We start from the raw sequence: 19396 nt of genomic DNA, 5'->3' as shown, positions 1-19396 counted from the left end.
ACAGAGATCCAGATCACAGAACTCTGTGATCACAGAGGCCTGCCTCTGCCTCCCGAGTGCTGGGGTTAGAGGTGTGTGCCACCACCACCCAGGCTGGAGTCCTGCTTTTGTAGGAACACAGTTAACTCATTCTCTTCTCAATTCCCTCACTCCCTTCACCTTCTATCCTTTTCCTCTTTTCTAAAATAGGATTTCCTGTAGCCTAGGCTAGCCTTGAACTCACTACATAGTCAAGTCATAGTTCATAGACCTTGAACTTCTAACTGATCCCCCTCCCCTGCTTCTATCGGTTCTGGAATTGCTGGTGTTTGACACCTTACCCAAATTATGAAACACTGTCCCTTTTTTCTTTTTTTTCCTTTTTTTTTTTTCTTTTCTTTTGTAAGACGGGGTTTCTTTGTTTAACAGCCCTAGCTGTCCTGGAACTCACCTTGTAGACCACAAGGCTGGCCTTGAACTCACAGAGATATGCCTACCTCCCAAGTGCTGAAATTAAAGGTGTGCCCCACACTCAGCTCCCATTTTTCTTAACTGAAATAAATTTCTGAATTTACTTTAATTTTATGTGTATGTTTTGCCTGCAGGTACATATGCGAACCACCTGCATACAGTGCCAGTGATGGCCAGAGGACATTGGATCCTCTGAGACTGAAGTTACAGATTGTTGTGAGCTGCCATGTGGGGGTGGGAATTGAACCCCCAGTCCTCTGGAAAAGCAGCCAGTGCTCTTAAGCACTGAGCTAATTCTCCAACTCCTTTATTAGGGTTCAAACAGCAAGGCCAGGGGCTGGATTGTGGCTCCATGATTGAGAGTGTTTGCTGCTCTTTCAGAGAACTGAATTTCTGCTCCCAGCAGCCATGTCAGCAGGCTCACAACCCCAGTAACTCCAGCTATGGGTGATCTGACACCCTCTACATATGACATATATACAAGCAAAAACACCAATAGAATAAATAAAAGAAAAAGTAAAGCTGGGAACACTAAGGATCAGCTGGTGTCTGGATGTCTGAGATAGCCAAGCTGATGAGACAGATCAGAGAACATCAAAGCTGGTCTGGCAGGCTCCCACTGGGTCCCAAAGAGCCCTCCTAAGGACCATACACAGGACATCTTTGTCCTATCCCCTAGTAACCTCCTCAACCAGAATGTCTTCCAGCACTTTATGATCTTTTTTCTCTCTCTGGTTGATTGATTGATTGATTGATTGATTGACTGATTATTTAGAAACAGGGTCTTGTTTTGTGGTCCAGGCTAGACCATGAGCTCCTTGGCCTCTCAAGTGCTATAGCAACACTTGTGTATAACATTCCTGTCTCTGATGCATCTGTAACAGACAAGTGTGAGTAAGGAGGCTTCTAAGAAAGCCTCTGCCTACACAAGGAAGGAGACCACCCTGATTGTTTCATGGGAGAGAAATCCCGGACTAATACTGCTAAGAGTAGGAGGAGGGTCCACTTGTTCATCCAGGCCACCCGGCTAGCTTAGCCCCGAAATAACCACACAGAAACTGTATTAATTAAATTACTGCTTGGCCCATTAGCTTCAGCTTCTTATTGGCTAACTCTCATATTAATTTAACCCATTTCTATTAATCTGTGTATCGCCATGTGGCAGTGAGTTACTGAGTAAAATTCCCAGCATCTGTCTCCAGTGGCTCCATGGTGTCTCTCTGACTCTGCCTTCTTCCTCCCAGAATTCAGTTCTGTCTTCTCTGCCTACCTAAGTTCTGCCCTATCAGGCCAAGGCAGTTTCTTTATTCATTAACCAATACAAGCAACACACAGAGGGGACTCCCACATCACCTCCCCTTTTCTGTTTAAATAAAAAAGAAGGTTTGTTTTAACTTTAACATAGTAAAATTACATATAAGAGGTATCAAGCAAGAATTACAGTTACAATATTTCTATTTACTTTATCTTTTATCATAACTAAGGAAAACTATAAATGTTTCAACTCTATCAAAAACTCCAGAAGGATATAATATTATCTAAGTAAACAGGAAGTGTATTGTAAGCAACTTCCAAAACTCTAGAAATGACAGACATCTCACTGCCTGGACAGTTACCCAACGTTCTTCTGTACTGTTGGGGCATCCATCTTTAGCCTACAGGTCCATAGTATCTGGCAGACTTTTCTATGAAGCAGGAAATTTCAAAGATAGTTTAGTCACTTTCTTCTGTATCATGACACTGGAACCCTGAGGATCGTCTCACCTTTAGGCAAGTTCAGCAGTCATTTCTCTGCGGGTACTGCATGTTCAGTTAAGCAGCCTTGACCAAATGGCTAACCAACTCTATAAGGAGTCTCTTCAATGCCCATCTTCCTCTTGAAGTAGCTTGGTACTGCCAGAAGCAGATGTGTCTCACTGTCATGAAAAGTCTTAAGTTCTTAAACATTTTAAATGCCATATTCTGAAGGTCTCTGAAAGATTTGAAGAATACCTATCTAACTGAAATATACTTCTATACATCTAGAAAATCTAACTAACATGACTTCAAACTAGACTATTATAGAGGATTATCTATTAACCCATATTTCTTAATTATGCATTCCATTTTTTTAAATGAACTACACAATCATAATACCTTAATCAAGAGCAGAAATATACATATAGCAAAACTAATCTTAAATTTGTATCAATAAACCAAGATTTATATCAAAGCAAATTATTTATTTAATCAATACAAGCAACACACAGAGGGGACTCCCACATCAGCTAAGTACAGCAGCAGGCCTTGCTCAGTCTTCCCTAGCTCTGAGCTACGTATTTTCAATTTCTCTCCCACTAAGAAGTAAGCCCTGACCTTTACTCTACCTGTGCTCCAGTGTGAACTCTTCAGAAACAGCATGCCAGAGTCAGTGACAGTGACTGTTAGGGTCAGAGGAAATGTGGGAGGAGGCATTTCCCCACCCATAACGCCCACCTCTGTGGGTTAGCCCAATCTGAACATAGCTCACAAATGGGATTCTAGGATGCTTGATCTTTAGTGTTTCATGTAGCAAAATATGTTTTAAATTTCATGATGTTTATCTATATGGTGGGCCAGTGAGAAGGCTCAGCAGGTAAAGGTGCTTGCTGCTAAGCCTAAAGACCTGAGTTCAAACCCCGGAACTCACATGTGGAGGAAGAGAATGGACTGTGAAAGTTGTCCTCTGACCCCTATACCTGCGCATGATAAGCAAAACAAGCAAAGCATATGGCTGGACCCATCTGTAAGGGGTTTCCGGAGAGGATCAGATCCCAAGGGCTCTGGCCCGATGCGTCGTTGGTGCCTCAATGGGCTCACATTATGACTAATGTCTAGGAGGCGGCCAAAGGCAGAGGGGGTGGGGCCCAGTTTGAGAAGCGTCACCAGAATGTCAGCATACATCCTGTCTTTGCTCCTCCCTTTGTTTACTCTCTTTGCTTCTGGGACATCTTGAGTGAACTATTCTCTTTAACCATGCCCTCTTCACCATGAATTTCTAAAACCATGAACCAAAACAAACAATTCAAGGCTGGAATGTTGGCTCAGCAGTAAGGAGAATTTGCTGCTCTTTCAGAGGACCCAGATTCAAACCCCAGCACCTAGATCTACCACTGAGCCACACCCCAGCCGCTCACTGATAAGTTCTAACAGGCACTGTAGGAGTCAGCTAACTTGTTCTTCCTAAAGGGTATACTGACTCTTTCCAGCAGGGTAGCACCCCACCTATTCATCAGAAGGCAGCCATCATAAATTTTCCCTTTTTAGTTTGTGCCTACTTGCCAAAGAAGTCAAGAATTGTTTCTGGTTGGACAAGATGGCATATGCCTTCAATCCCAGCACTCAGGAGGCAGAGGCAGGAAAATCTCTGTTAACCCGGGAGCAGCTGGGACTAAGAATTCCTCCCTTTAGTAACTGGTTAGCTGTATTTCTATGATGCTGGTTCAAATCTTTAGATCATTTTCTTCCAGGGGTATTTGTCATTTTGTTTGCAGCACAAATGTTACACTCCTCTCAGGCTGTTTCTGGGCTGAAGATGGGGTCTTGTCAGGCAGAAATTCTCAGTGGTTTTAGATGTCCTTTTTGCTGTTTTTCTGTTTTTGTTTTTCAAGACAGTGTTTCTCTGGAACTGCCTTCGTAGACCAGGCTGGCCTTGAACTAGATCTGCCTGCCTTTGCCTCCTGAGTGCAGGGGTTAAAGGTGTGTGCCGCTTCTACTTAACGTTCTTCCTCCTTCCTTTTCTTTTTTCTCTTTCTTTTCTTTTCTTTTCTTTCTTTCTTTCTTTCTTTTTAATGACCTTCGGAATGACTTCTCCAGGATAAAATCATTAAAAAAAAAAAAAAGAAAAGAAAAGAAAAAAAGGACCAGACACTTTATAAATAGGTGAAGGGAAGGGATCCTCATTAGATTCCTCCCACGTTCCCCTATAAAGCCTATCCTGAAGGCTATTCCTGTCATCCCTCCCCCTCCTATCCTAGAAAGGAATGTTCTGTAGGCTGGAGAACAGTACTTTATGTGAGGGTGGAGACAGATGGCAGGGGAAGGAGAGGTGGGAAAGAAAGTTAGTGGAGCACAGAAAATAAAATTATTTTAAGAGATGCTTTCCAAGTATCTAAGGAGTCTCAAGTTCTGGCCTCTGGTGCAGAATGTCTGCACCAACAGGGAACTCACTGGAGGAAGGAAGGCCACTGGGGTGGGTAATGGCATGCATTGGTTGGGGTGGTCCTGGTCACCAGGTCACCAAGTGTGCAGCCTGATCCTTCATGGCAAACTTCTGAACCTCAGTGAGACTGCAGGAAATGTGTGTTCCACATGCAGTAAATGGCCCATGCCCCATCTGGAATTGCATCAGAAGCGACCTGGGAGGAAGGGGGCCCACCCACATTCCAATTTCAAATCCTGGGCCTGTTGCAGGGTAGTGTGACCTCCTTTCTGCAGGTGACTTAAGCCCTTCAATCCTTCCAGTACAGTGGAGGATAGTGCCGTTGGCACTGGATGATAGATCTGCCAGCTAAGTGATTTAAGACTGAGACATTCTCTCCAGTCATTTGCTGACTACTGATATAACAATGGAGTTGTTTTTTCTTTATTTTGTTTTGTTTTTAAAAAAAGAGTCCTTTCACATGCTGATCTCACTCTTGGGGGCTGTGAGGAAACAGGGGAATCTGGGAGAAAGCTTAAGGCTTGGCACTTCAAGAATGGGAGGAAGTGTGTAAGGGCCAGGGGTTTTTGTGTTCTGGTGCTGGGTGGGACTGACCATCTACTCTGGCATGCAATCAACAAACGTCTTGCCAAGTCGCAGGGGCAGCAGGATTCCAGCAAATTCATTATCATTTTTCTCCCAGCGGTTCAATATTTTTCTGTTCTGAACCAACCTTTTATTTTTATTTCCTTTTAAGAAAAAAGTCACAGAACTGAGACTGTTGGTAGAGTACATGCTTGGGAAAGCAGGCTTAGTAGCTTATGTTCACAATCCCAGCACTCAGAAGGTAGTCAGGAGAATCAGAAATCCAAGGCTCTCTGCTGTGACCCAGAAAATTTAAGGCTAGCCCACGCTACTTGAGACCACTACATCTCAACTTAAAAAGAGGTGGGGAGAGGAGAGACAGTTTAGCGGTACAGTTTGCTGATCTTAGAAGACCAGTCAGTTCTGGAGGCTTACCTGTGTCTCCCTCCTGGATACCTCAAGGCCCTCTCTGGCTTCTGTGAGCAACAAAATGTTTACAAACATTAAAAATAATAACTTAAAACAAACAAGTGGAGGAATGGTCCAGCAGTGAAGAGCACTGGCTACTCTTCCAGGGGACCTAGGTTCAATTTACAGCACCCACGTTTGAAAACCATCTGTAACTCGTTCCAAGAGAACCAAAGTACTTGAGACACTATCCACTGAGAAGTTCTGGCTGGATCCACTCATCCTTTGTTGGGGACTGTGGACCCCCAAACTGTGAATTTCCTGTGGCCCCCTGCCTGCCGGAGTAAACAACTTGTTTTCCTATGATTGCAGCTGCTCTGAGCTCGAGACCCTTGGGAGTTCCTGATGGTAAGGGAGTGGTTTCTGGTGGGCTTGCAGCTGAGAGTTAGGATATGGCCATTAGTCAAGGAGACCCTATATAAGCTGCCCTAGAACACAATAGAGCATTCTTGGCGTTACCCGTGTATCTGTGTGTTTCAATCTCCATCCCCTTGCCCGACTTGCCAACCGTAACAGTGTGTAGCGTGTAGAGCAGGCGTTCCACTACAACTCTTCACTCAAGAAGCCGTTCTACAGCAAGCAGCAGACCCCAGGACACTCAGGATATTGCTGCTTTCTTGAATGGGTGCATGGGGAGGTCGGGGGTGGGCACAGGGGTCCCTAGAGACCTCTTTCTAGGCTGGTCCAGAGAGCTGCTGGATTTGTTCATCTGCAGCTTGGCGGCAAAGGACATTTGACTTTTTTTTTTGGTTTTTCAAGACAGAGTTTCTCTATAGTTCTGGAGCCTGTCCTGGAACTAGCTTTTGTAGATCTGCCTGTCTCTGCAGATTAAAGGCATGCGCCACCACCACCCAGTGACACTTGACACTTTCATACCAGTTTCACTCTAGAGCAGGAAACAGGTCATGCAAGAGTTCCTGGGAGTGAGGGTGAATACAATCAAAATACATTGTACACATATATGAAAACCTCAATAAATTAAAATTGGACAAGCAAGGCCTACTGTTCGGCATTCATGAGCACGAGGCACAAGGATCATGAGGTCAAGGCCATCCAAGGTTACAGTGAGACCCTGTCTAAAGAAAGGGATATGAAAGCTGGAGGACCAGAAGTTCAAGGGCACCCTCAGCAACAGAATTCTGGGTTAGCCTGGGCTACATCAGGCCCTATTTAATTTTTTTAATATTTATTATGTATACAATATTCTGTGTGTATGCCTGCAGGCCTGAAGAGGGCACCAGACCTCATTACAGATGGTTGTGAGCCACCATGCAGTTGCTGGGAATTGAACTCAGGACCTTTGGAAGAGCAGGCAATGGTCTTAACCGCTGAGCCATCTCTCCAGCCCCATCAGTCCCTGTTTAAAAACAAAACCTTAACAAATCAGAATCTCAAGTTTGTTTATTACATTCTTTTAAAATGAAGGTTTAGGGCTGGAGACAGCTCAGTGTCTAAGACTTTCCAGTGTACCTGGGTTTAATTCCCAGGACCCACATAATGGCTCACAACCACCTATAATTCCAGTTGCAGGGGATCCCCTACCATCATCTGGCCTCTGTGAGCATCATATACAAGGAGCACCGACATACATGCAGGCAAAACAATACATAGAAATCTTTAAAAATAAAAATTTTAGGGCCAGCTGTGGTGACACACACCTTTGATTCCAGCAGAGGCAGGCAGATATCCGAATTTGAGGTCAGCCTGGTCTACACAATGAAATTTCAAAACAAAAATAAAACCAATAAAGAAAAAAGGATTTGTGTGTGGGTGTGGGTATGTACACTAACCGCACGCCAATGTAAGAGGCCAGAAGAGGCCACTGGATCCCCTGAACCTGACTACAGGTGGTTATAAGGACTTGATGTGGGTACTGGGAATTGAACCCAGATCCTTGCAAGAGCAGCAAGCTCTCAGCTACTAAACCACATCTCCAGCTCCATTTTTCCCCTATAAGGATGTAAACTTGGTTTGCTTGCCAAAGGCACTTATAAACAGGAAGTGAAGAGGGACCCCTGTCTGGTCCCCTAAGATGCTTGGATTTGCCTTGGACTCGCTGGGAAGGACTAAGTCTAAACCATGAGGGTGGGAAGGCAAAGTCTCACGGTACTGAATTGTCACTTAGCTTTCCTTTCGCAGGGGCCTTACAGACTCCACTGTATGAAGTGTTTGACATTTGGACACATAATCTGCTGGTTTACAGATGTTATGACTACTGATCTCACCTGTTATTTACACTGGCAAGGCGTGATGGTGCTTGCCTGCTATCCCAGAACTGGGAGAGGGAGCAGGAGGATCAGTCCTGAGTGCCCCTCACTACATAGGGTAAAGCTATGTAAGACCCCATTTAAAAACAAGCAAAATTACAAAAATAATAAAAACAGAAGTTGTAAGAAGATAAACAAAAGGCCAAGGGTGATAAATGCCACAAGGAAAGAGACTAGAGTACTAGCGGGTACATAATTTACAGCAGGATGCTAAGGGAGACTACAGTGAGACCTGAATCTTGAGCAAAGATCTAAAGGAATTGAACGGGAAACCCTGTGATTAATTAATCACAGGAAGAGCTTCCCTGGAGGTGGCTATGAAGATGCAGCTCAGGGGTAATGGAGGTGTGGTTCAATGGTAAAGCAACTGCCTAGAATCCCCCAGTGAGGATGCTGGTAGAGCACCAGCAGAGCCATGGTCTGCATACATTCAGCACTGGTGGCAGGCTCTGCTGGAGAGGGGTTGTGCCAAGGACACAGAGGAGGAACAGACATGGGGTGAATGTTTGGAGAAAAGACACTGCTTGTAAGAAGAAAGTAACACAACGCCTGGGCTGGTCACGCACTTTATTGAGGGGCGGGGCTCCAATATCTGCTCAGCTACAACCTGAGGACAGAGGCAAAGTTGAGGTGGATGAGTGCAGGGGCAGGCCTCAATGTCCCTTCTTGTAAGGGGCTTCCGTTTCCCTTGGGTACCCTCTCCACCCATACTCTAGATTCCTGGACCCCCCACTGGTTGACCAGTCACAGGGTTTGAGAAGAGCCCTGGAACTGGCAGCTTTCAGAGGGACGGAAGGCTACTGTGGGGCAAGCAGGTCAAAGGCACAGGATGCCAGTAAGCCTCACATGGGAGGGCCTCACTCACTGTATCTCGCGGAAGGCTCTCTTCTCCACCAGCTTCACTTTGTATTTGCGCTTGAACCTGGAGAAGGGGCAAGCATGGTGAGCATCCCTTATATCACCGTGTGTGTGTGTGGGGGGGGTCATCTCAGTCCCCTCCCATCCTTCCCATTACAGCAGGTCTTACTTGGCTCGTTCCCGGGGCTCGATCATATTTCTTTTCTGGAAGCTCTTGAACCTGTCTCGGAGAATGTTACCTTCTGGCTGTGGGACAGAGGGCAGAAAGACTTTAACAGGGCCCGGGAAAAAGAAGCCAGGTCCTAGACATCACTGGGATCCAGAGGGAGCTCAGTGTTGTACTGGCGTCAATGTGTGCTATTTTGTCTAGGCTCAGAGGACAAAAATGCAACACTAGGGCTGCAAAAATGGAGCCCCAGTGCCAGGCCAGGCTCCTGTGCACAGCTTGAGGGGACTCACTAGGACTGATATGATAGGCTATGACAAAAGGCCTTCTGAGGGTCAGAGGCTCACACCAGAACACCCACCCCAACCCTACTCCGGCCCTGTGCCCTCAGACCCCAGGCAATGGCTCAACTGGCCCAGCCCAGGGCAGCCATGGTGTCGCCCACAGCCCCAGAGGGCACGGGGAGCAAGGATGGTTATCATCACTGGGCACAGGGTCCCTACAGCATCCTGCCACCCTCATGGAAAGTACCTTCAGCGTCCTGAGTGAGCCAGACAACTCGGAGCTGAGCTGCACATCAATGTCAGGGTCCTGGTACCTGCAACACAGGGTTGAGGACACTCAGGGGTTTGGCTCTGATAGGGCTAGGAAAGTACAATGTAGCCTGGAGACCTCCATTCCCTGCACCCTAGCCCGGGCCTCACTTGAGCCGCCCTAGCCTGCGGGGTTTGTCAGCCTCTGCCAGTCGCCGCATGCGCCTCTGCTCCTTCCGCCGCGCCAGCTCTGCCAGTCTCCGGGCCACCTGGGCCTTGATCCCACGCAGTCTGAAAAGCTCCTGATGCTGAAGCCGGGCTGCCCGCAGTGCAGCCTGCTGCACTCTCTGGGAACAAAGATTTAGAGCTCATTCAGCCTAGTGCCTTCCCCATCCAGGACCCCTTTCGATGACACTGGGATCAGCTGATTGTCTTATTAACACCTCTGTCTGAGGGCCCTGCACCTCTTGATGGCCTGGCAGCACTCCCAGCCTGGAAGGTGGTGCGGAGAGTCCTGTGCTGAATGAAAAGGTACGTGGGCAATATAAGCCCACAGGGTAGGGTGCTCACCAGCTTCCGAGCGGCCTTCTCCCGCCGCCGTTGCTGCTCTGTCTTCTTCTCCATCCTCTTCTCAGCACCAGCAGGGCCATTGGGGGAGGTCTCGTCGGTCCCATCATCTGTCTCTGGCCGCTCAGCGCAGCCTTGCTCATCCTCGCCATCAGACTCCTCCAGCAGTCCCTCGCACATCTCCCGAAACACAGACTCCTAGGGAGCATGGTGATCAGCAAGTGGGGGTGTGTGGGGCGCAGTAGGGGAGTTACAGGTGGTGATAAACGGTGGATGGGGCTCACCTGGGTGGCAGCTTGTTCTGTGGTGGGCAGGGCCAGCTGTCGCTCCAGCTTTTCTGCCTCTTTCTCACGCTGCAGCTCCACCTCATGGGCCTCTCGAAGTAGGGCCTGGGCAGGGGTGAGAGTTGGAGGAGAATCTAAGTGTCAGAACTGCCCTTCTGACCCCACCCTCAGCCTGGACCTCAGCAGGGGTCCTAGCTCATGGCTCTGCCCTCCACACACACCCAGCAGGCACAACTGGGCCACTCTCCCCTTCACACCATGCTGGGCTCTGGTTAGATGGTCTATTCCCTGAAGACGGAAATGAAGTGGGGCCCGACCTAAGGGGAGAAGGAGCTATGGGGCAGGGCTGAGGAGAACAAGGGCTCTAAACACTGACACCTGCACGTAGTTAGGCCAGACACCCACTCCACACATACCTGGTGATCTTCAAAGGTTGGGTTGTAGGAGGCTCCTGCAGGAATCACCTCTACGGCAGGCACCTGGGAGGGTTTGACATGGAGGCGTGGTGGTCGCTGGAGAAAGAAAAGACCAGGGAGGCAGGATGAGCTCCATGCAATGAACCATTAGGGTACCCCTAAAATGCTTCAAGACGAAGACTGAAGCTTTAAGACGAATGTGAGAATATTAAGAGGTAGGGCCTGATGAAGTAGGCCTCAAGAGGACTGAATTTTCGTTTGTTTGTTTTGAGACAGGGTTTCTCTGTATAACAGTCCTGGCTGTCCTAGAACTCACTTTGTAGACTAGGCTGGCCTCGAACTCACTGAGATCTGCTTGCCTAGATCTGCTTGCCTCTGCCTCCCAAGTGTGGGAGTTAAAGGCGTGTGGCACCACCACCCAGTGAGGACTTAAGTATTATTAAAGGCTTCACCCTGCACCCTTTTCTGTGCCCAGCCTTCCACCATGTAAGGACAAAACCCAGGCCCACTCCCCTCCCAGATTTCTGGCTGGGGTATGGTAGGAAGAGCTCTGTCTGCCTATCTCAGGGTTCTACTGCGGAGATATAAAGGATCAGGAGACAGAGACGGAACTCTCCCACATGGAGAACTACAGGCTGACTAGCCACCGACAGGACCTCACACCCTGCACAAGGACACCTGTCCTTGGGGTGAGCAAGCTCCCCGGACAGGGCTTTGCAGGCCTCTCCTATGACAAGTCACAAGACCATTGGGGGGAGGGGGCATTTGCAAACATATGCCACGATGAATCTGGATGGTCTACAAGCTTACAAGCACACTTCCATCTTTGGCTGTGCTGTGGGCCTTCTGCTGTGTGTCACAGCAAGGTATGGGTGACAATTCTAATGCCACGGGGTCCAAAAGTACTCAGAGGACACGAGAACAGAAAATCCAGGGCCACCCAAGATCTTCCAATGGAAATCTCAGGTAACCAGAGTGCCCTCTACATCAAACGTTTTTGCCCACTGCAACTAGTCTCTTCCTTGGTATAGGACCTATACTGAGTGGTCCTCTAGTAGCCCAATCTCCCCCCACCAGATCCTGTGAGGTCTGCAGTTACTGCCTTAGGACTCTGCCCACCATGCACACACGCTGGCTCAGGGCCCACTGCATACTCTTGGTTGCAGGAGTCTCTGGGCCTGCTTTGTCAATGGCTGACTTGCTCCTCTGGGTCTCTAGCCCCAGGAACTTTGCTCCAGCAATGGCTCCTGGCCTCCCTGAAGCCTGCCCCCAACCTCTCATTTCCTGGAGATACACAACACATGGACATAAAGGATGAGGTTTCCTCCAGTGGAAGTACCACCCCAACAATGCTGAAACAACACAGCATCTGGCTCCAGAAACCAGGGTCCAGAGCTCAAGAGATGGCCACAAAGCAACCTCCAACCTGCAGTGCCAGCAGTTTTCAGGCATTGCTTTTTTAACCTGCACCTTCCCAGCTGTCCTAAGCAGGCTGTCACCCACACTCTACAGTTAGAGGAAGGAACGGAGGCTCAACTGAGGCTACCTTCCCAAGGTGAGTCACCATGGGAACTACGACAGAGACATTGGCCACTAGGATGACAGGCTCGGAGGTGGGGATGGAGATCACCCAGGAGCTACCCTCCCTAACGCACTGCCTGCCTGTGCAAACTTACCCTCACGCCTTTCTTCTTGGTCTGCTCCAGAAAAAATTCATCTTGACCAACCAATGGCTTGTCCAGAGGGTCTGCGGAGAGAGAGCAACTGCAGTGGGCTTTCTCCAGGGACCCATCCAGTCCCTCTGCACTGCGAAGAATCACACTGAAATCCAGGCCAGGGAAGATGCTCAGACCCCCGTGGCCTCAAACCACATCTAGGTGGGATTTGGGGAGTGGGGGAAGATAGAAGGCTGAGGTGGTGCCCCCTCAAGCAGAAAAGGGTGGCTTTGAGGACCTCAGACCCCTATTGGAAGACTGTCACATCAACACATGTAGTGTATGCCCTTGGCTGCCATATTCTTGAACAGTGTACAATATGTATACAGTGTACAAATCAGAGCAGAATCACTCACTGTTTGGGTTCCAGAGGTCATAGAAGGGTCGCTCAACAATTTCTTGTGGCCCAGGTTTGGCCTTTGGTGCAGGAGGGCTGAGGAGCCGGGCCTGGGCCTTGCGCACCTCCCTGGGCAGCTCACCCTGCTTTGCCAGCTTCTCCCATAGCTCCTTCTTTCGCCTGAGCTTCTTGGCATTGGGGACCTGGTGTGCGAGGATGCTGGGTAAGGGGAGAGTGGCATCTGATAAGGCGACAGCTGAGCAGTGGCCAGCCCCTTCCAATTGGGCTCTTGCTGCCTCAGCAGCCTTTCTCTTATCTACCTCAAAGTTGTCTCCTTGTGAAATGGCTCAACACACACCTAATGCCCACTACTTCAAGTTGATCTGAGCATCCAGAATATCACATCTCCCACATTCCACCTCAGGGCAGCCTGGCCTGCTAGCCTAGTCTCTTCTATGACAGACACTACGCCCGTATCTCCTGTGCCCTGGAGCCTCTCTACCCAACAGCCCCTAGCTGGCCCAGGCTACCCTGTTGCCTTGGTACTAGGGCTGAATCCTCTAAGACATTCTCCAGAGACCCAGCGGCACCACAGAGTGCCCTCCCAACTACCACCATCATCCCACCTTTCTGCACACAGTCTTTAGGGCCCAGAGCTGGAGGGACTCACTCTTTGGGAGCGGGGATCTTAGACTGATTCTCAAGGGTAAGGTCAACATGTAAGGGTTTCTGGAGACGCTGTGACTTCTTCTGGACCCAGGTCCTCTTCTTGCTCCGTTCTGCAGCAGAGAACAGTCCTCACCTTAGGCCTCCCCATCTTCATAAACCAATCCCTGACTTCAGTCAACTGGGGCTGTACAGCCTGCAGCACAGACTCTAAGATTCCCAGACTGTTCTTGTTTGGGTACAGGGAAGATCCCAGAAGCCCAGATCTGACCCACCTATGGCCAAGGTCAGCAAGAGGCACTCAGAGACACAGCAGGGAAAGGACCTCAGAACTAACAGGGAAGAGGGCAGGCATCCAGGGACACTGAGACTCAAGGAGGACCTGCTGTGGCCATCTCTCAGCACTCTTGCTTTCTACTTCCAAAGGCCATCAGGTAAAGGAAGAATTCTATTGCTAGCCTTTAATCCCAGCATTCAGGAGGCAGAGGCAGGTAGATCTCTGTGAGTTCGAGGCCAGCCTGGTCCACAGAGTGAGTTCGAGGACAGGCTCCAAAGCTACAGAGAAACCCTGTCTTGAAAAGACAAACAAACAAAAAAAAAAGGGAGGAGGGAATTCTACTATGGAGCACACTAAGGAGACCACATATGGTGGTGTATACCTGAAATACTAAACTCTGGGGGCTGAGGCAGGAGGATTGAGTCTCTGGCCAGCCTGAGCTAAACAGAGAGAACCTAACTGTACAAATTACCAGGGGATGGGATGTAGCAGAGGCAGAGCGCCTGAGGAGCACACGGCCCTGCCAATAGTAAAAGTAGCAGCAGCAGCAAGACGGCATGAAAAACTGAGTGCCGGACTGCAAGGTGGTTCAGTGAAAGGTTCTTGCTGCCAAGCCTGGCAACCTGACTTCAATCCCTGGAACCAACAGGGTAGAAGGAGATCTGACTCCAACATTTGTCCTCTGACAATATGTGTGCTATGGCACATGCATGAAAACACAGAATAAACACAAAAACAAAAACTGAACGCTAACTTTCTTTAGGGATAAAACCTTGTAGCTTGAGCTGGGTGGTGGTGGCTCACACCTGTAAGCCCAGCACTAGGGAGGCAGGAGCAGGCAGATATCTGTGAGTTCAAGGCCAAGTTGGTCACAAAGAGAGTTCTAGGACAATCAAAGCTGTTACACAGAGAAATCCTAGCTCAAAAACAAAATTAAATAAAATTTAAAAAAATCTTTGTAGCTTGGCCTGTTGACTCCTACCTGTAATCCAAGTACTTGGGAGGCTGAGAAGAGAATAGGAATTCCAGCCAGCCTTACACTACACAGTGACCCTTTAGCTAGTTTGGGTACAGAGTGAGACCTTGTCTCAAAACAAAAACAAAACCTAGAAATCACTTAGTTAAGCATAAATAAGTCAGATTCAGAAAGATAAACACCATGTTTTCCCTTATATGTAGAACCTAGATTTAAAACTACTTGCATTGGCCTGGCTGTGGTGGTGCACACCTTTAATCCCAACAGATTTTGGTGAGTTCAAGACCTGCAAGTTCCAGGTCAACAAGACTGAATACTAAGACCTTGTACCAAGAAAGAAAAACAAACAAACCAAACAAAAACAACTCCCATGTGGTCACAAAATTAAAAAGGGAACTGTGGGACGGGGAAGAGATCAGATAGATGGAATGATGGTTTACCAGTTATACACACCCAGGGTTTGCAAATACGTGTGTGTGTGTGTGTGTGTGTTCCCAGTACTCCCATAGAGGTTCACAACCGTCTCTAACTCCAGTTGTAGATCTGATCTTTCGATCTCTGAGGGTACCAGGCACACACGTGTAGGCAAAACACTCATATACATAAATAAATATAACAAATTATTTTTTAGAAAGAAAACAAAACGGGGGGACTATCAGAAGGGAACCCGCTAAAGAAGATAGGGAGGGTAGAGGGGAAGAGAGTAAACAAGAATAAAGTATGGTGGCATTAAGACATCATGATGAAACCCATTTTGTTATATGCTAATGTAAAAGTAAAAGTTAGCTTAACAAGTTCCTGTGCCCCCATACAGCTTCCCTAAAAGGATCTTCTGACTCATGTTGTGAATATTTGCTAGCAAAACTCCCAGCTTGCTCTGCAAAGCCATTGGCTATCCTGGTTGGCCAGGCACCAGCTTGTTTTCAGTGCCTGCTGAATCACTTTTGAGTGTTTTCTGCCGCACTGGTGAAAACCCCAATTAATCATCAAAGCAATCCCTAACTTGTCCTTGCCTTTGTGTCTCAGCAGGTCCAAACCAAGTTCCTTAGGGAGTAGAGCCAGCTTGTCAAGACATGTTTCCTACCTACTGGCTAAAGCAGATCTCACTGTGTAGTCCTGGCTGCCTCTGCCTCCCGAGTGCTGGGATCATAGGGGCAGTCAGCACACCTGCCATCAAGCTCTTTACACAAGGGGCTGAGGGATACAGCTCACTGATATTTGCCTCCCACGTGGAGGCCTGGATTCAATCTCCAGTACTGAGAAAACAAACAAACAAGAAGATTGCCTTTCTTCTCTCTCTCTCTCTCTCTCTCTCTCTGGTTTTTCAAGACAGGGTTTCTCTGTAGCTTTGGAGCCTGTCCTGGAACTAGCTCTTGTAGACCAGGCTGGCCTCGAACTCAGAGGGATTCACCTCCACCTGCCTCTGCCTCCCGAGTGCTGCGATTAAAGGCATGCACCACCACCACCTGGCAACATTGTCTTTCTTTTTTTTTTTTTTTTAATGGAGATTCCTCTCTCTCTTTTTTGAAAATATTTATTTATTTATTTTGTATACAATATTCTGTCTGTGTGTATGCCTACAGGCCAAAAGAGGGCACCAGACCCCAGTACAGATGGTTGTGAGCCACCAAGGGGTTGCTGGGAATTGAACTCAGGACCTTTGGAAGAGCAGGCAGTGCTCTTAACCTCTGAGCCATCTCTCCATCCAGCCCCAACATTGCCTTTCTTAAGATAATCTCAAGCCTTCTCTCCATCCATTCATGGTAATTCTTTATATTTAAGATGGCTCCTTCTTCATACCAAATCCATACAGGAAAAAAAAAAAAGATGGCTCCTTCTAAACTCTTGTGATAGAACACACCTTTATTCCCAGCACTTAGGAGGCAGCAGCAAGCAGATCTCTAAATCTGAGGCCAATCTGGTATAAACGGTGAGATTCTGTCTCAAAAAAAAAATTTTTTTTTTTTGTTAGTGTTGGTTTTCTTTCTATAGCCTGAACTTGCTATGTAGACCAGATTGGTCTTTTTTTTTTTTTTTCCCTTGGTTTTTCAAGACAGGATTTCTCTGCAGCTTTGTAGCCTGTCCTGGAACTAGCTCTTGCAGACCAGGCTGGCCTCAAACTCACAGAGATTCGCCTGCCTCTGCCTCCCAAGTGCTGGGATTAAAGGCCTGCAGAACCACTGACCAGCAGCCAGGTTGGTCTTAAACCAAGGCAATTCCCCTGCCTCTGTCTCCCAAGTGCCACTACATTCCCCTAAAATGCTGGCTTTTTAAATTATGGCCTCAATATAAATCTCGTGATGCAAGACTCACACAAGATCACAAAAGCACTCCTTACCTTTTATCTTGGATCCAGTATCCACGAAGAAGAGCTTTTCATTTGGTGCCTCGGCCAACAAGCCACTGAAGGATAAAAATGCAGACCATTATCCAATATAATGCTGGGAAGACAAAGACCCTCCTAAGGGTCCATTCCAACACTTCTCAAAACGTGGGATCCTAGGAAACAACTGGAGCTTTCACATTACATCACGTAGGACCAAAACGTACCACGTTGGGATGCACGTACGTTATCCTCATTCATTTCAAATTCAAAACCTGTGGCACAAGGTCTTAATCCTAGCACTCGGGAGGTGGAGAAAACTGAGTTCATTTCAAATTCAAAATCTGTGGCACAAGGTCTTAATCCTAGCACTCGGGAGGTGGAGAAAATTGAGTTCGAAGCCAGCCTACATACACATGGTATGTCTACATACGGTCAGGCCATCCAGAAAGGCCCTGTGCCAAAATTTAAAAGTAACCCTAAAAGACATTTAAACTTTGTTGGAATTTCTGTATATTTTATTAAAGACAGTACTAATAAGTCTTCGACCCCGAAATCCCCGGAGCCGGAAGTTCCCTGTCGGTCTCGTACCAGGCTGCAATGAGCGAGCCCAAGCTAGCGGAAGTCCCGCCCCACGTACCCGGTCGTGCGCTCCTGCAGCCGCACGTCTTCTAGAAACTGGTCTACCTCTAGCCCCAGCGGCTCCTCAGCGAGCCTCTTCCAGCCGCGTTTCTTGTTTCTGGGGCCCCGACGCCGCCGCCTCAGAGCCGGATCCACCGAGGTGGGCCGCAGCCCAAGGAAGCCAGAGTTCGCATGGCTTTTCGAGCCGCGCTTCTCACCGCTGCTGTTACTTCCCGCCGCCATCTTCTTAAAGGAAGAGCTCGGTGCTCAAACTCTGATATCCGGTTTGGAGATGCGCAACGCACTAGACGTATATCATGACGCACTTCCTGTGGCAGCCATCTTGGTAAAGTGTAGTATTTCAAAGAGGTGAGGAATGCCATCTTGGTAAAGGATAAATGGTTTCTCTTTTGTCCTTTTTAAATTTTATTTTTCTCGGCCGGGCACTGGTGGCGCACCCTTTAATCCCAGCACTTGGGAGGCAGAGCCATGCGGATCTCTGTGAGTTCGTAGGCCAGCCTGGTCTACTAGAGCTAGTTACAGGACAGCTTCCAAAGCAACAAGAAACCCTGTCTCAAAAAAAAAAAATTGTTTTTATTCTCATCTTATGTACATTGGTGTTTTTGCCTGCATGTAGTTCTGTGCGAGGGTGTCAGATCCCTCCCCTGGAATTGTAGTTATAGGCAGTTGTGAGCTGCCATGTGGGTACTAGGAATTGAACCCTGGTATCTAGAAGAGCAGCCGGTGCTCTTAACCGCTGGCCCATCTCTCGAGCCCATTTTTTTTTTTTAAATAAAGGTCACATATAGTCCAAGAAAGCTAAGAACTCTCCGTGTAGTACAAGATGACCTTGAATTTCTGATTCTTCTGCCCTTGCCTAATGCCACCCTACCAAGCTCCAATGTTTGCAGCTGGGACTTGCAGTTTCTGACCCGTGGAGAGTAGGTTGTGTAGATTCTTGGGTCTCACTCTGAGCAATATACCTTTCCTGCTGTTCTAAAATTTTGCTCAAGCTATTTGATTTTAGTTCTTTGACAAATTTCTTTTTTTCCCCGATTATTGATATCGATTTATTTACTGATTTTACTATGGATACGGCATTCTGTCTGCAAGCCAGCAGAGGGCGGCAGACCTCACTCATGGTTGGACAAATTTCATATGTTACCTTGGCCATTTTCACTTGCATCACCTTCTCACACACCTTTGCCACTCCTGCTGCCCCGCTCTTCTTCCCAGCAGTCTCGTCTCTCATGTCTTGTTTCGTTATACACTGGATTTATTAAGATTGTATGAGCATGAGATGAGTGAAGGGTTAATCACTAGATCAGAGGCAACTGATCAGTGCCTCCTACACCACCGAAAGACACCACTTCTCCCCAAACAGTAATACCATAGGGGTGGAGTTGGGTCAATTTCTCTTTAACTTCATTAAAGAAGATGCTGGACATGGGACTGACAAGAAGACTCAGGTAAAGGCTGTTGCTGACAAACCTGATGGCCTGAGATTAATCCCCAGAACCCATATGATGGAAGCAAAGAGCCAACTTCTGCAAGCAGGTTATTCACAACCTTCACAGGGCATGCTGTAGGGTATGTTTGCTTACACACACACACACACACACACACACACACACACACACACTAAAAAAAAGCTGGTAGTCATGACTCTAACCCTGTCTACTCAAGGCAGGAGGATCACATGATCATGGGCCATCCTATACTGCAGAG

The 19396-nt window shown here is 47.7% G+C and overlaps 1 protein-coding gene and 1 non-coding gene across 2 annotated transcripts; both read right to left on the bottom strand.

The window, feature by feature from the left end:
• Positions 1-8479: 8479 nt before the first annotated feature.
• Positions 8480-17932, bottom strand: Nop53 (NOP53 ribosome biogenesis factor). The gene is made up of 13 exons (XM_048431726.3): positions 17688-17932; positions 17063-17127; positions 13476-13584; positions 12825-13024; positions 12430-12500; positions 10754-10849; positions 10338-10442; positions 10057-10251; positions 9658-9833; positions 9485-9551; positions 8957-9033; positions 8795-8851; positions 8480-8536 (listed from the first exon to the last, which is right to left on the bottom strand). Exons 1-13 carry the CDS (start codon positions 17909-17911, stop codon positions 8530-8532), a joined length of 1449 nt encoding a protein of 482 aa, XP_048287683.1. The 5' UTR covers positions 17912-17932; the 3' UTR covers positions 8480-8529.
• Positions 9336-9444, bottom strand: LOC125398776 (small nucleolar RNA SNORD23). Its single transcript, XR_007231530.1, has one exon. It is a non-coding gene; the product is annotated as a small nucleolar RNA SNORD23 (small nucleolar RNA).
• Positions 17933-19396: the final 1464 nt, after the last annotated feature.

This window comes from Myodes glareolus, chromosome 1 (genome assembly GCF_982192425.1).
Source record: "Myodes glareolus chromosome 1, mMyoGla1.1, whole genome shotgun sequence".
In the NCBI taxonomy this organism is placed as follows: Eukaryota; Metazoa; Chordata; class Mammalia; order Rodentia; family Cricetidae; genus Myodes; species Myodes glareolus.
This window is presented reverse-complemented; position numbering and strand designations above follow the sequence as displayed.